Raw genomic sequence first — 14,154 nt, 5'->3', positions numbered from 1 at the left:
GGCTGCGGGCGCGGCCGCCCGGCAGAGGCGCCGGGCCGGGGTCGGCCGGGCTCTGCCACCGCGGGCCTCCGCCGAACGCAGGCCGGGGCTTCCTGCTCCAAACGGGCGCGTGTTGGCGGAACGGGAGTCCTGAGCCTTCCTCTCTAAGGAAGGCTGGAGCTGGCGGTGTGGCCCGGGAGCGGTCTGTGCGCTCCCGCCACCAGCACGTGTGACAGCCCGCGGTGAGCCCGGCTGCTGCTGCCGCCGGGGTGCCGGCCTGCTGTGACCTTGGGAAGCGGAGCTACGGCCTGCCCACGCGGGCTGCTGCAAGGAGCAGCGCTGCCTTCTGGGTGCGTCTCGGTCTTCGGAGAGTGCATCAGCAGAGAGAAACATCTGGGGCTGAAATAACATCTGCGGGCAGAGGACTCTGCAAGACCTGTTACACTAACTGATGCTTCTGTGTTTCCAGGTTTGACGCTTGGATTTGCTTTGGAAATAACAGAGCAGTTGCTGCCTCGTTCTACCTACAAGCAACTTTTAATATAGTAGTATTATTGCAAACAGGAAAAAAAAAGGTATGTACTTATATAATACTAATTTAGTTTTGACTAAGACTTAAATCTTCTGAAAGTGGCACTGTGCTGATATGGATCAGACAACTAAACTTTCCTGTCTCTTAAAAGGTCCATATTTTTATAGGTATATACTTTTTTCCTTCTGCTGCCAAGTTTTCTGTGAGTGATCTGGCATGTGCTCTCTTTGGGGACTGGCACGAGTCGATAAGCACTCAGCGTGATGAAAGCAGTGTACATTTTACTGAGCACAGGCAATTGTTGCTCTCGAGTAATTCCTTTCATTCAAAGTCTGTCTCAATGATTTGGGTTTTTTTCCCCTAAATGAGGAGCAAAACTGTGGAGTGCAGGGTGAAAACTAACGAGACGTATAGGATAACAAAGTGTAATTGGGCCTTGGAGCCTCTGTTTGGAAGTAACATCTAGTGTGCTGTGCTGTCAGTAACAAAACAGTTCAAATCTGAAGCCACAATTTTGAAATTGCATGTGCTAATACCATTTATTGCAAGAACAATGTTTTATTTTATTTTACACTCGTTATGTTTATATTTATGTAACAGATTGGATGGGTAAAGTCACTGAATGACAGTATTTGACCTACCGGTGTATATTTTAATGTTCAAGAATAATAAATCTGTCTAGAGACAGGCTTTCTTAAAGCCTTGGTTGTATTCAAGTGTCTATGTTTCTTTTACAAAGGTTGTGGTTTATACAATGTGTCTTTTTATGATTCTATCAATGTAGCCTACTGGGAATTATGTTTCCCATTCATATTATGCCAAACTATATTTTGGGAGGTAACAGGCTTCAAAAGAAGCATTACAGTAGGTAGAGGAGTGAAAATTGTTCTGTTTACTGATGCACTGTGCTTGAAGACAGGCTTAAAAGCCAATGAGGCACTAATTCCCATGTTTATTTGTGTGGGTTTTAAGACTCATGCAGCTTTTTGACAGTACCGCCAGCGAAGTGTGTCGCTCAGCAGCATGGTTCTGAAACAGTGGGAGCTCTTTGGCTGAGTTATTTTACCCCAGATAAATAAGCTTGTTTTAACTGCTTGCCCAGTGAAAGTGTCTTGCTGCAAACTTGAGAACTGAATTAATTCGAATGTTTTATTTCAAAGTGTCACATTTGTATTTCTGCTTTCCAGCTGCCTTCCTGAGAGACGAGATGTAATGCTTAGTTATAATATTCTGGTGGGGGGGGTGGGACTTGCACTAGGAACATGACAGCCAGACACAATTCAAGATGTTCATGTACATTCCCTTTCTATTCCTCTTCTGAAAGCCACCTAATGTGTCTGTATCATCACAGGTAGAGTTTTCTTAGCTGCTATTCACCATGAGGAGAGGACATCCTCTGTTTTGCTTTATAGGTGAGGAGCTGAGACAGGCATGAAATTTTCCAGCCTTAGACACCTGAGGGAAGATTGTGCTTTTATAACCAATATAAAAGTAATTCTCAGCACTGTTCCCTGGATGTACTCTTTGCTTTCATTTGAGAGATCCAGGGAGATAAGAAGCTGGAAAGCCCCAGTAAGCTGAAGCTAGGCAGTGATACTTCAGGAGACCTGCCCAATGCAACAAAATTGGTCAAAATACAGATATGCTAAGTCTCATCCCTGAGCACAACCATTTTCTGTCTCTAAATGGAAGAGTGGATCTGAAAGCATTCCCATGATGCTTTTGCCTGTCAGGTTATTGTAAACTGTGTATGTTTCATCTTTCTCTTCCATCAGGAGACAAGTATCTCCATACCTACCATGAAACGGGAGACTTTGCTCTGAAGTAACTGATAAACAAGTGTGAAACATGAGGATCAACTCTGCTGTTCAGGCTGCTATTGACCTCACAGCAGGTGCTGCAGGTAATGCTGGAGAGAAATTAATTGCACAACACTTCTGAGAGACAGTTTTAATGCTTTTGAGAAATATAAAAGCAGTTTCCAGTTGCTGTAAAAAGCCTCACCTTCTGTGTTTTAAGGACAGAAGGAGAAGCAGTGACCTCAGCCAGTGTTTTAACTGTATCCCTATTGCTCCTCCTTGGTGAAACTCCTGCCACACAGCGAAGAAGACATAACACCTTACTTGGACTAATCATCTGGAAGGAGCTTTAAGTCCTCCTACTTAAACAAGTTTAAGAATCAATCAGAGTATCCATAGAGTTTTGGAAGGAAGTCAGTGTGTGAGTGATTGAGGTGCTGCTTTTGTCACAGGGACCCTCCCTAACTGAAAGGGACAAGAGGCTATCTGAATGGTTTCTGGCTCAGACAACATCCTGGTGTGAATCTCTAAAAGCTGTGAAGCTCAGTAGTAGAACTGAGGATGGATTTGCGTAACTGACTTCTGCTTCAGTCTAGTCTGTGCTATAAAATTTTGCTGGACCAGTTGGGTGGAAATGGTTGCACTGTCTCACTGACATTGCCGTGTTGGTAATGTCTGTGGCTGAGGGATGTAGTTTTGAATTCTGCCAGGGAAAAGGGGTCTTTTTGACATTTCTAAGCTGACAGTGTTTATATGGAAAAGGTGCAGGATTTGTCTAATTTACTATTGCAATCAGTTTAGATAATTTTATGGATTTTTTTCCCATACAAAAACTATTACAGTCTTTATGACAGTGTTAATGCTGTGAATATGACAGTATTAATGGTGTTAAGTGCATTCAATGGTAGTTATTTGAGGTCATTTCTCAGAGTGGAGGTTAACAGTGCAGTGAGAAAGCAAGGGATAACAGCACAAGTCCAGTGGGGCAGTCTCTGCACTCCTTAGAAAATGTAATTAAGTAAGCAAACAGCTCGTTCCTCCAGCAAATGCATAACCTGGTTTTACCTTCCTCTCCAGATACAGGGTTGACTACCTGATAAGTAATGACATATTGAGGCAAGCAAATTCTGAACAAGAACAAATAAGTCATTTGGCTGTCTGTGGGTCATAGGCCTTTGCCTAGGATCTAAGCAACCTCCAATCCCTAATCCCAACCTCTAATCCCTTTTCCCCACCATTGCCATTATTAGGACTACACTTGTATGAATGTTCAAACAGATTTGACATTTTTGGGTTTCTGGTTTGTTTTCATTTTGTAGTTGGGTTGGGTTTTTTACGACTCTTTACTGCTGGCTGGAAGAATTATTTTTTTCTTAATGTTTCAGATAATAAATAGGACTCTTGGTCTTTATCTTGATGCTTACAAAGTTCATTGCTGCAGTTTACTAGGCTTTTTGAGCCAACTCCAATGACAGCCTTTTTGGAACAGCCATTCTGTCAGCTCCGAATTTTTCAGCTTTACATTTCCAAGACCATTCCCAGTTTCCCTGGACATCTTCCAGCAGCCCTTATTTTATTACAGGGACCTAGCATTTGTCCTGTAGATTAATGTCTACATGACTTCCCTGCAAATAACATCGGCTGAGCCTTCCCAGCTCTGCTTTTCATTTGAAGCTTACATGGGTGTTACTGGTCTGAGCCAACTGCTTTTCTCCTTGGTTATCCTTCCAGAGCAGGCAACTCCTCATGCTTCCTTGCATGGTCTGCTCGGAAGCTTTTAATGATCCGTCTGGTTGGGAATGAGGTTTTATGGCAGCTAGATCCTGAGTTTCTCTCAAAGGCCTGAAGTACCTCTTTGCAGAGAAGCAAGAACAATGTTATACAGATGCGTTTTCAAAGCATAAAATGGATTGCAAATAACACTAGTTAAACAAATGCTTACTCTTCTCCCCACTTAAAAGCCAAAGAATTAATCCTAATTGGACTCACACATTTGTTTCCATTTCACTTACTTTGTTATCTGCATTTACAGATAATTTAAGGTATCTGCATGTCAATTTAAGGTATGTGCTTTGGTTAAAGATCAGCTTATGTCTTAGTACAGTTCTCTCTTGCTAAAAAACAAAGCCATGAACCCTATATAAGGTACACCTATCATGTGCTTCCTGTCAGGTATCTGTTTTTAATAGATTGCTATCACTGCACACTGCTTCTTACTGAAAAACTGTAACATAGCTCTTCCTGGAAACTACAGAATTGAGTTAGATCTTGCAGAAGAACACTGCACTGTGAGCAAAATGGTTATTGATGATATTGATGGAAATATCGCACAAGTTTTCAGGGTATTGACCTTGCAGTTCAGTTTGGAAAAGATAACATGTTGAGAAACTTTGCCCTTTTGCCCTTTTTCAGCTTATACTTGACACTTTCTTCCAGTCTCTGGAAAGAAACATACTTAAGAGCCATCTGGAGTTTTGAAGTAAAGGGTTTGAGTCTTTGGTTATCAATTTATTATGTATGATCAGTTTAGCACTCTCAGCAATGTTCCTCTTGTCCTGGAGGAATCACTTGATTACTAATCTTTCAGGGTTGGGATTTTTTTGTTATTATTGGAATGTAAAATCAGAGATGGCTTCTAAACCACTGCATTAATGGGCAAAGGAAAATGTTACTTAACTCATTGACACAAGTGACTTGATTGCAGTACAATACCTCTAATTCAGTACAAGTTTATAAAAGGGAGCTGATTCATTTAGATGCTTGCTTTTCATGAGATAAAGTAACGTTTAATGAGAATCGTGCTGTTACTGCTCCTTTGCCTGATTTTTTTTTCCCCCTTAAGGTAACTGAATTCACTAGTGACAATTGATGCCACTGTGCTAAAATCAGTGCATTTGTCTTTTCCTGCAGGGAATCAATTAATCTTTGCTTTTTGTGTGATTTTCCTAATACTGGTGCTCGAGCAGAGGTGTTGCAGTTGTGATAACTTTCAGCCACCCTGTTAACTTCCACTGCTTGCCTAGGTGGGACAGCCTGCGTGGTGACTGGCCAGCCCTTTGACACTGCAAAGGTGAAGATGCAGACATTCCCCAACATGTACAAAGGACTTGTTGACTGCTTTGTCAAAACCTATAAGCAAGTGGGGTTTCGAGGCTTCTACAAGGGAACCACACCAGCACTTGTAGCCAACATTGCAGAGAACTCCGTTCTGTTCATGTGCTATGGGTTTTGCCAACAAATTGTGAGAAGAATTGTTGGAGTAGACAGGAAAACAAAGCTCAGGTTAGTAACAAATATCTGGCTTTTATTTTAAAATAAAGAAATAAATAATCATGCGAGTGCTACTTGCCAATACTGTATTGTCAGAGTGCAAGTGATATCCCAGGCTCTCCTCTGACAGGGTACAGTGTAGTAAATTTTGGAAGATAGGCCTTCGTGTGACAATAGGGTGTCTAATGTAACAGAGCCGTCCACTAACCAGTCACTACAGCTGGCTGGTTTAGATGATCACAGCTTAACTGGAGTATTAAAGACCTGGAACATTTTTACCCGTGGGATTGAGCATTGAAACACCTGAAAGTTAGTATTCCCTTAATATCTAGGTTGTTTTGATTTTGCAGGGGAGGTAGTGGCTCTTCTTACAGGGAGGCATACTAAGGGGAAAGGGCACTTTTCTAATATTGTCTTGCATTTAAAAATGTATTTATTTAAGGTTCAAAAGCTTGCTCAGCCTACAAACCCTTTACTTTTTCCTACCCACTAAAATGTAGGAGGTAGGCCTATCAGCAATATGCTTCACTTCTTCACCTTCTTTTGTGACCATCCTGGGAGGTACACCACAAATGTGCAGAGGTCCTAGGACCATCTTCTCACATGACTGAGGCAGCATGGTCATGCTGGATGTAGGAAAGGTAGTGCAGGAAACTGTGAAACAGTACTACTCTGTCTTTGGAGCTGGATACAGAATGGGAATGTAATTTGAGTATGTAGCAATAGCAAGCACCTTTAGCATCTGACCATTCTTTCCTTGGTCGGTAATGGTGCTTATTAGATCCAAGATGGCTCTTTAATGCCTTGTTGATTCAAGGTCAAATAGTGTGACTGCAGAGCTGTGCTAGGACAAAACATTAAAGAATTCAAGTCTACTTGAAAGATGCTCCCTTGGTGCTGTTTTCTTGTTCTCTTCATCTGGATCATTGTGGGGGCACCTTATGATGTACATGTAAAAGAGAATTGTATTGACATGGTCTTCAGCAGGGCCCTGATGAGAACATGTGGTCTGTCCAGGACATCCCCACCCATTCTTAATGTGGAAGTGTCAAGCAGCCCTTGTAGTGTTCTGCAGGGGAGGGAAGCAGCCCTGACAAGCTGGCTAACTTCCACACATGCCAAGTAAAAAACTACAATTACCTTCATTGCCTCTGCTCTTTTAGAAACTGTCACTGTTATCTTAGCCTGAAGAGGAAAATGCATCAAGTCACAAACTGAGGTGAACCTAATCATTTTTCTTACCTATGTATAAGCAACTGCTTCCCACTTTTTCGTTATTTTATAACATTTCGGTTTTCTCAAAAGCAGCCACAATATTTTGGTTTTAAGTTACCTTTTCAGTTCATACCTTTGAATGGCTTGGAAAAAAGCTTGTCTAGCCTGATTGTGTTTAGGGATACCCTGGTCAGTGTATGAAGCCGGGCAAAACAAGGACAAACTATAAAACATTTTTCAGTTAAAGGAATACATGTCACCGAGGCATAAATCACAAAAAAAAAGAAATGAAGAGAGAAATGCTAAATTCTGTTTGTCTTTTAACATATGCTTAGTCCAACCAACAGATTTCATTTCATGCTAAAGTGAGACAACAAAATGGAAAGAGAAGTGCTAAATTCCAGGCAGTTACTGATTTCTTCCACTTTAAAAGTTCTCATTACTGCCATATCTGAATGTCATAAGCTTTGCTTTATGTCACAACTTGAGTTCTGTGATGCTTCAAGGTGAAAAGTTGTAGCTTTAATCTCTGATACTATAGATGTATCAAACTGCTGGGCACAGGGCAAACATCTCCCATGGATGGAAAGAATTTCTGCGCTGCTGGAGTGAGATCAGTCTCAGCTGCGCTGACTCCCGGGTTCTGAAAGAATGCTCCACTTCTTTGCCATTATGCAGCTCCTGTCCAACACACCAGCATCTGTAGGAGCCTCTTTAAAATGCATCATAAAGCAGTATGGCCCTGGAGTACCAGCCTTTTGGGTCCTGGCAGTTTAGCAACCCGGAATTTGTGGTATGTGTAAAATCACCACAAAATAAGTCCATTTTAGAACACTGAGTCACTGCAGATGACAGTGCTGTCTTGTTTGGTGGTGTGGTTTATGTTTGTGCTGTCTCTGATTCACATGGTTGCATTCATAGCAGCACATCCATACAAAGATCACAGTGATCCATTGTGCCTGCTTTCGGTTTTTTAGTATCTTCCACTGAAAGCCTTTATTAATATTGGTAAGGTGAGTTTAAAAATACTGACATCTATCTATATGAGGTGAGTATTGCTCCTATTCTCTTTGAGGAAGTAATTAGTAACCAAAAGTTGCCCAGTAAAACAAGTCTATGGAAATCTTCATAAATGCTATCAAATCCTCCCTTCTTGGCTTTTATTCTGCTGCAATCACTGAAGTATAGCAAAAAGGATAGAGGTTACAATATATCTCTGGTGTCAAAAGGGTGTCTTTCAGTTGTATAAGAAAATGGGATGAACTAGGTTTTTCCTCCCTCTGGTTCAAGTAACTGCCCTTTGCCCTTGAGAATCTTTCCCCCAAGACTGTCAGTTTTTCCTGATGCTATTTAGAGTACAGGTTCGGGAAGCTGATTGCTGGTGCAGTGGCTCAACTGCACTAAAGGTCATTGCCCAAATACCTTCTGCAGTTTCTTTCTTGCAGTGATCTACAGAATGCTGCTGCAGGCTCCTTTGCCTCTGCCTTTGCCACCCTTGTCCTCTGTCCCACAGAGCTGGTGAAGTGCCGGCTACAGGCCATGCATGAAATGCAGTTGTCAGGAAAGATAATCCAGGGACACAAGTAAGTATACACCCTGTTCAGTATCTCTGAAACCCTTTCTTGTGTATTATTTCTTCAAATCCTGTATTGCCTCAGTGCCACATTTATAGTACACTGATAACCAGAGAAGATTTGTGGCTGGGAGGGTCACAGCCTGCAGACCTTCTGGGTGCTAGTAAAGCTGGATGCCAGTGAAGGGCTTGCAGCAGGATCTGGCTCTAAGTCTTACCTTAATTCAGTTGTTTGCACCATGGGTCTCACCCTTAACTGTTGCTGCAGTTGCCTGTTGTTCTGTAACTTCTCATTATCTGGCTATTAAGTATCACTAACTGGACCAACCTCTCTCAGTACAGTTTGGTCAGTAGTGAAGGGTGTTATCCAAAAGGATGGTCCCCTTGGATTTTATCGTGGCCTGTCAAGCACTTTGCTGCGGGAAGTCCCAGGCTATTTCTTCTTCTTTGGAGGGTATGAACTGAGCCGGACATTCTTTGCCTCTGGGAGATCAAAAGATGAATTAGGTATGGTGCCTTTTTTTACAGGTGGGCTTTAACATGCTGTCATGGGGAACATAAAGGGGGGCATATCTTCCCTGAAGATACACTAATGATGCACTACAGTTGTAAAATACATGCAAAATGAAGGAAACGAGGCATACTAATTATGGAGGGCTGCATTTTGTATATACATAGTCATGAATTATTGAAGTGGCCACTTTGCAATGAAACAGGATGTATCATAAACAGAGAATGAATACAGTGAGCTAACACTACAAAACTGCTGAAATATCTGACCCCACAGTGTAACACAACTCTGAACTATTTCATTTCAGCTGCTATTCAGAGTGATTTTGAAGTATTTAGCTGCATTCTCTTGAACAGTGTGTTCAAATGTATGCTGAACTGTATGCTCACCATTAGATGTAGTTACAATGATAGTAAGAGAACACTGAGGTTGAAAATTAGAAATGAAAAAAACATCATAATGCCAGAATAAAGATTGCCTGTCTCCTGCTGAAAGACTGAACAGTAATACTTTGTCCTGTTTGGAGTCAGGATTTCAGCTGCATGCATTCTGGACTTGTAACAAAATGTTTACAAACATCTGATCTGAAATACAAAATCAGGGTGCATCGTGAAAGAAATGACTGATCACAAAATAACTCTACTGTACCAAATAAATCTCTGTGTATGTGATTAATAACATCATATACTGTTACTCTAAACCATTTCACAACTAACCTTGGAAAGTGATTACAAGTGTTAAAAAAGTTAATTTAGTTAATACAATCAAAATTGAATCCTGAGTTATACTTTTTTAGCATGGCCCCTAATCTAAGAGGCACTCCTTATAACCTTTAAGTTTCTAGTTAAGATTTACAATTTACCTGTGGCTTGAAATTAACTTAAAGGTTAATGGGAGAACAGAAACTGCTCTTTTGTCATAAGCAAGTTCCTCTGTTCCCTTTGAATCCTGTAGATGAAATGATGTTACATATGTGCTGGTGAATCTTGTGGTGTGAATAAAAGCACATTTCTTAACTTTCAGGTCCCATTCCTTTGTTACTAAGCGGAGGTTTCGGAGGCAGCTGTCTGTGGATTGCTGTGTATCCTGTGGACTGTGTCAAATCTAGAATTCAGGTTCTTTCAATGGCTGGAAAACAGGCAGGCTTTATGGGAACATTTGTAACTGTTGTGAGAACTGAAGGTGAGTATGCAAGCAGATCAACTGAATCTACAGGGGTGCAGATTGAAATCTATACCCTCCAATACCCAAAATCACTTAAGAAACCTAGTCCAGTGATAATGCGTTAGAGACAGACAATAACTGCTCCTAGCAAACAAATACCTACTTCATGTAGTGTGGAAAGCTTGGAATCTAGAAACTGAGACCTCCTGCATCGGGGCCTGCCTCTTGTTTCAAGAAATGATTCACTTAAAGCGAACAGAAGCTTGCTATGCATTAAAAGCAGATAAAGAAATGGGCTCTATTACCCGTGACCAAACCTATACATGAAAATTGAAGGAAGTAGGTAAGTTCCATGCAGAAGTTTTCTTCACTTCTAGAAGTTAATATATGGCTGAGGATTGATTTATCAAACAGCCCTATTCAGCCTGGTAACTTGAGGCATCTACCTCAGCATCTCCTCTCTGGAAAAGGCCTGTGGTCAGGCGCTATGGAAGAGGGTCTAAGAATATACATGGCAGCAGATATGAATCCTAGCCCAATTGCTAGGTAAGATACTCATCAGAACTGGAGTCTGACTTGGGGCACAACTCTAACATAGTCCTGCTGCCCCCTTGCCAGCTGTGGTACAGCCACTGTCAAGCATATCTTAGATGACCAAGGCTTGTAATAGCTGAAATAAGCATCTAACATAAGCCCTTACATGGTTAAACTCCTGTTACAACATTAGATACTCCCAAATCAATATCCAGTACCACTGCAGTCAGCAGCTAACACCTCAGCTGAGTTCAGCTCTCTGTGTTCATGCTCCTCTGAGCAGAAGCATTGCTTCAGTACCCTTCACAGGTAAGAGCACAGTGGCTGATGCAGACAGCCACTTTAATAAATTGCTAACTGGCTCTGGTTTCATTTCCAGGTGTACTTGCCTTGTATTCTGGACTAACGCCAACTATGATCCGTGCATTCGTGGCCAATGGGGCACTGTTCCTTGCCTACGAGTACAGCCGGAAACTTATGATGAAACAAATAGATTCTTACTGATATCTTCTAGCCAATGAAGAACAAGAGATTGTTTAAGGGTCATTTAAATAAATGATGAAAAACACATAGATCACATGATGGTCTGAGCAGAACCAAATCAGTGACCTAATTTTAGGAACTCAACTCCAGTCTAAGATTTGTAATCTTTTAAAATCAGGTGACTTTATGGAGGTGTGTACATGTTGCTTGAATTGCACAAGCAGAACTATCTCCCTCTTACAGATTCTGCCCTAGGTACACTGCATGTCATAAATGTGTTTCCTGATGTGTAATGGTGCTAAAAATATTTACGTTAACCTGTGGGGTTTAATGTAACATGCAACAGTAGGTTGTGATTTGTCTATGGCAAAGCACTGGTTTTAAAATGGTGCTGCATTTGTGACCTTTTGCAGTTGTTGCTGATGTCTGACTCAAAATAATCCCAGTTCTTGTCTCATCTTGCTGACTATAGATGACTTGGATATACCCCTCACCTAGGGAGACCTTTCCTTCTCCAGCTAGACCCCTGTCCTTCTCCAGCTCCCTGCTGCTCTGGGACTTGCCAAAGTCATGGCAGAGGGTGTCTGACATTACATACTCTGTCCTAGTAAATGGGTTATAAGAGTAGGAAACATTCACCCCCTACCTTATATGACTTAGAGCCTGAGATAGAACTGCATTTTTGATAAAAGAAGCACAGTAACAATATTAAGGAGGCTATGCAGCATTTTATTGTTTTCTAAATCCTTTCAAGAAGTGCTGGAGTAGGCTAAGCACCACTTAACATAAGGGATACTGCTGGAAATAGTTACAATGCTGGCCCTGAGCACAGAATTGTAACTTTGTGCAGGTTCCCATTTAGGTCAGCATGGCATGAATGAGGCCACATGCTAGAAGGACAGGAAGCTGAAGAGGAACAGAAAGCCAGAACCGAGTTGTTAAAGACAACTGACACCGTGGTCTCTAGCGCAGCAGTCTTACTGGGGCTGGAGTCTTGCCACTTGCTGTGCCTCTTCAGCTGAGTGGAAAAAGCTCAGATGACTGGATAGCTTGTATCACCTTCAGGCTTGGAGGGCATGCCTGCTTGGTCATGGTCCTTGATTAAATATGCAGTTAGTCAGTATTACCCAAAATGATGCAGTAACACCTCTTTCCAGATTCCACTTTTGTTCTTCAAGTAGAATGCTCTTCATACCAGCATGCTCTGCTTTGTAAGAAGCAGGTACTGCCTTATCCTGGAATAAGTTAAAGCAGGTCTTAGAACAGCACAAAGTTGTCCTGGAGTTGTAGAGAGATGCTGCAAGTGCAGCCCACCAGTGTGGGGGCAGTGGGGGGCACAGACAGAGCCCTTTGACTCGCTGAGATCAACACAACTACATGGAAAGTAGCAGCTTGTCACAGCAGCCACATTTGTCAGTGACAGACAACAGTCAGAGCGGGAACAACCTAATTTTGTATGTTACAGCTTCCCTTTCAGATCCCAGAAATAGGAACAAGCTTTAGGCATAGATGAAATCACCTCAATACCTCATGCCTCTTGCAGTGGAGCCAGGGTGCACTTAAATTGGCTCATACCTTGCATTGTTGCAGCCCCTTTGATGGAAGGTGGTTGCTGCAGTTCCACAAAATCATCTTGCTCCTCCAGCCTCCAAGTGCAGAAGGAACAATTCATCTTTCAGGGAGCTTTCATACACCATGAGAAAAGGCAGTTAAAGCAGGGCATGGCTGAAGAATCTTCAGTGTCTACTGCACCAATATACCTTGATTGACTGGCACACTAGGGGCAGCACTACTCTGCATTGCCAGTACTTTAAAAGGAATTTATACCAAATGTAAATGTAGGAGGATGAGTCTTTAAGAGTTGTTAGACTTCCCTTTCTTTTCAAAGTTGTCTAGTTAAGAGAAATAGTATATTTGTACATGTTTCTAATAGTTACGAGAAGGTGAGGACTGACTCCACCTCAGTGGAATACTTCAATCTATTTCTTAGATTTGTCTTTGCTTTCATTTTTTAAAGCTCATGGTTGCAGTTTTTAATACAAAAGTTGAAGCTTCAAGAGAAGCAGGGTATTTAAAACAACCTACAGCAAAAAGCTGGTGGCATTTGAGAGTTTACCTTCTGAAGTTGATGTAAGCAGTAATTTTTCCATTCAGAGCTGCTTAAGCTGTACACGTGTATCAGTTGTTCAGCTAAAAACTTCATAATGTTGATATAGGAATTAATGGAAATAAAGTTTCATTTGATTAATTGAGTACCTGATGATTGTTTATGCCATTTAACAAGCTCATCTAGCTGAGAAACAAAGAGGTTGAATTCAGCATCACCACCTCTCTGGAATTAAAGAAAAAAAAACTTTATACAATCAATGAACATATAAAGCCCTCAAAACTGAAGGGAAGGGGGCAGCTAGAATAAGGTGCTGTGAAACAACTGCTGATTTTTTTACATCTATGGAAAATGAAACCCATAATTCAGCACTTGGCCTGTTGCTTTGTTAGTACCAAAGTCAGTTCTACTATTAAGGTTCACCTCAAATTTGAGGTTTCTAGATTATTGTGATACAGGCTATAAGGTCTTCAGTCATAAGGATGCCAGGAATCCAGCATAGGTCACCTAAATTCCACATATATAAGGGATGAGCATCCACTACCCTGTGAAGGTCAGTGCAACAGGGAGGCAGGGCCTATTGTTACCTTCTTCTGAGCAGTGGTGCCTGGATCTCGCAAGAGGAACAGTATATCCCTTGTACAGCTACTTTGTTATTCTTGCTTACACATTAGTTTTTACTTAACTGCATGTGCTTCAGCTAGAAAAAATGTGTCTTGCTGTTACAGCCTCTGCTGCTGCTGCTATCTGAGAAAACTGGCTTACTCCATAAGCAGGAAGACAGGTCACCTTAAGTGCCCTGCCAACTATAAGGAAGGGCATCAGCTCGTAGAAAGGGCATCCTAGGACAGTGATAGCCAATTGCCTGAGCTAAGCCAAAATGAACTTGGTCATCAGCCAAGTAGCTGCAATAAAAGGGCATCCTCTTTTAGCCCCTAGCCACATTCATATGGTCACTGAGGCCTTATGTGCCTGCTTGCCCTGTTG

The 14,154-nt window shown here is 41.7% G+C and overlaps 1 protein-coding gene across 2 annotated transcripts in view; it reads left to right on the top strand.

Annotated features, from left to right (window-relative positions):
- SLC25A15 (solute carrier family 25 member 15) overlaps positions 1–13,312 on the top strand; it is a 13,806-nt gene extending 494 nt beyond the window's left edge. The window contains exons 1-8 of one of the 2 annotated variants that reach the window (XM_042014059.1): positions 49–329; positions 449–554; positions 2,287–2,414; positions 5,334–5,592; positions 8,241–8,378; positions 8,706–8,875; positions 9,903–10,061; positions 10,957–13,312. In XM_042014059.1, the coding sequence (XP_041869993.1) occupies positions 2,360–2,414; positions 5,334–5,592; positions 8,241–8,378; positions 8,706–8,875; positions 9,903–10,061; positions 10,957–11,081 (906 nt within the window). In that variant the 5' untranslated portion in view covers positions 49–329; positions 449–554; positions 2,287–2,359 and the 3' untranslated portion in view covers positions 11,082–13,312. Of the gene's footprint in view, positions 1–48; positions 330–448; positions 555–2,286; positions 2,415–5,333; positions 5,593–8,240; positions 8,379–8,705; positions 8,876–9,902; positions 10,062–10,956 lie in introns of those variants that run through there. The other variant, XM_042014058.1, reaches the window with a different exon arrangement.
- The last annotated feature ends 842 nt before the right edge of the window (positions 13,313–14,154 follow it).

The sequence above is a fragment of the Corvus kubaryi genome, unplaced genomic scaffold (genome assembly GCF_017639235.1).
Source record: "Corvus kubaryi isolate FWS band 111438036 unplaced genomic scaffold, C.kubaryi_AGA036_p1.0 split1-65, whole genome shotgun sequence".
NCBI classification, from domain to species: domain Eukaryota; kingdom Metazoa; phylum Chordata; class Aves; order Passeriformes; family Corvidae; genus Corvus; species Corvus kubaryi.
This window is presented reverse-complemented; position numbering and strand designations above follow the sequence as displayed.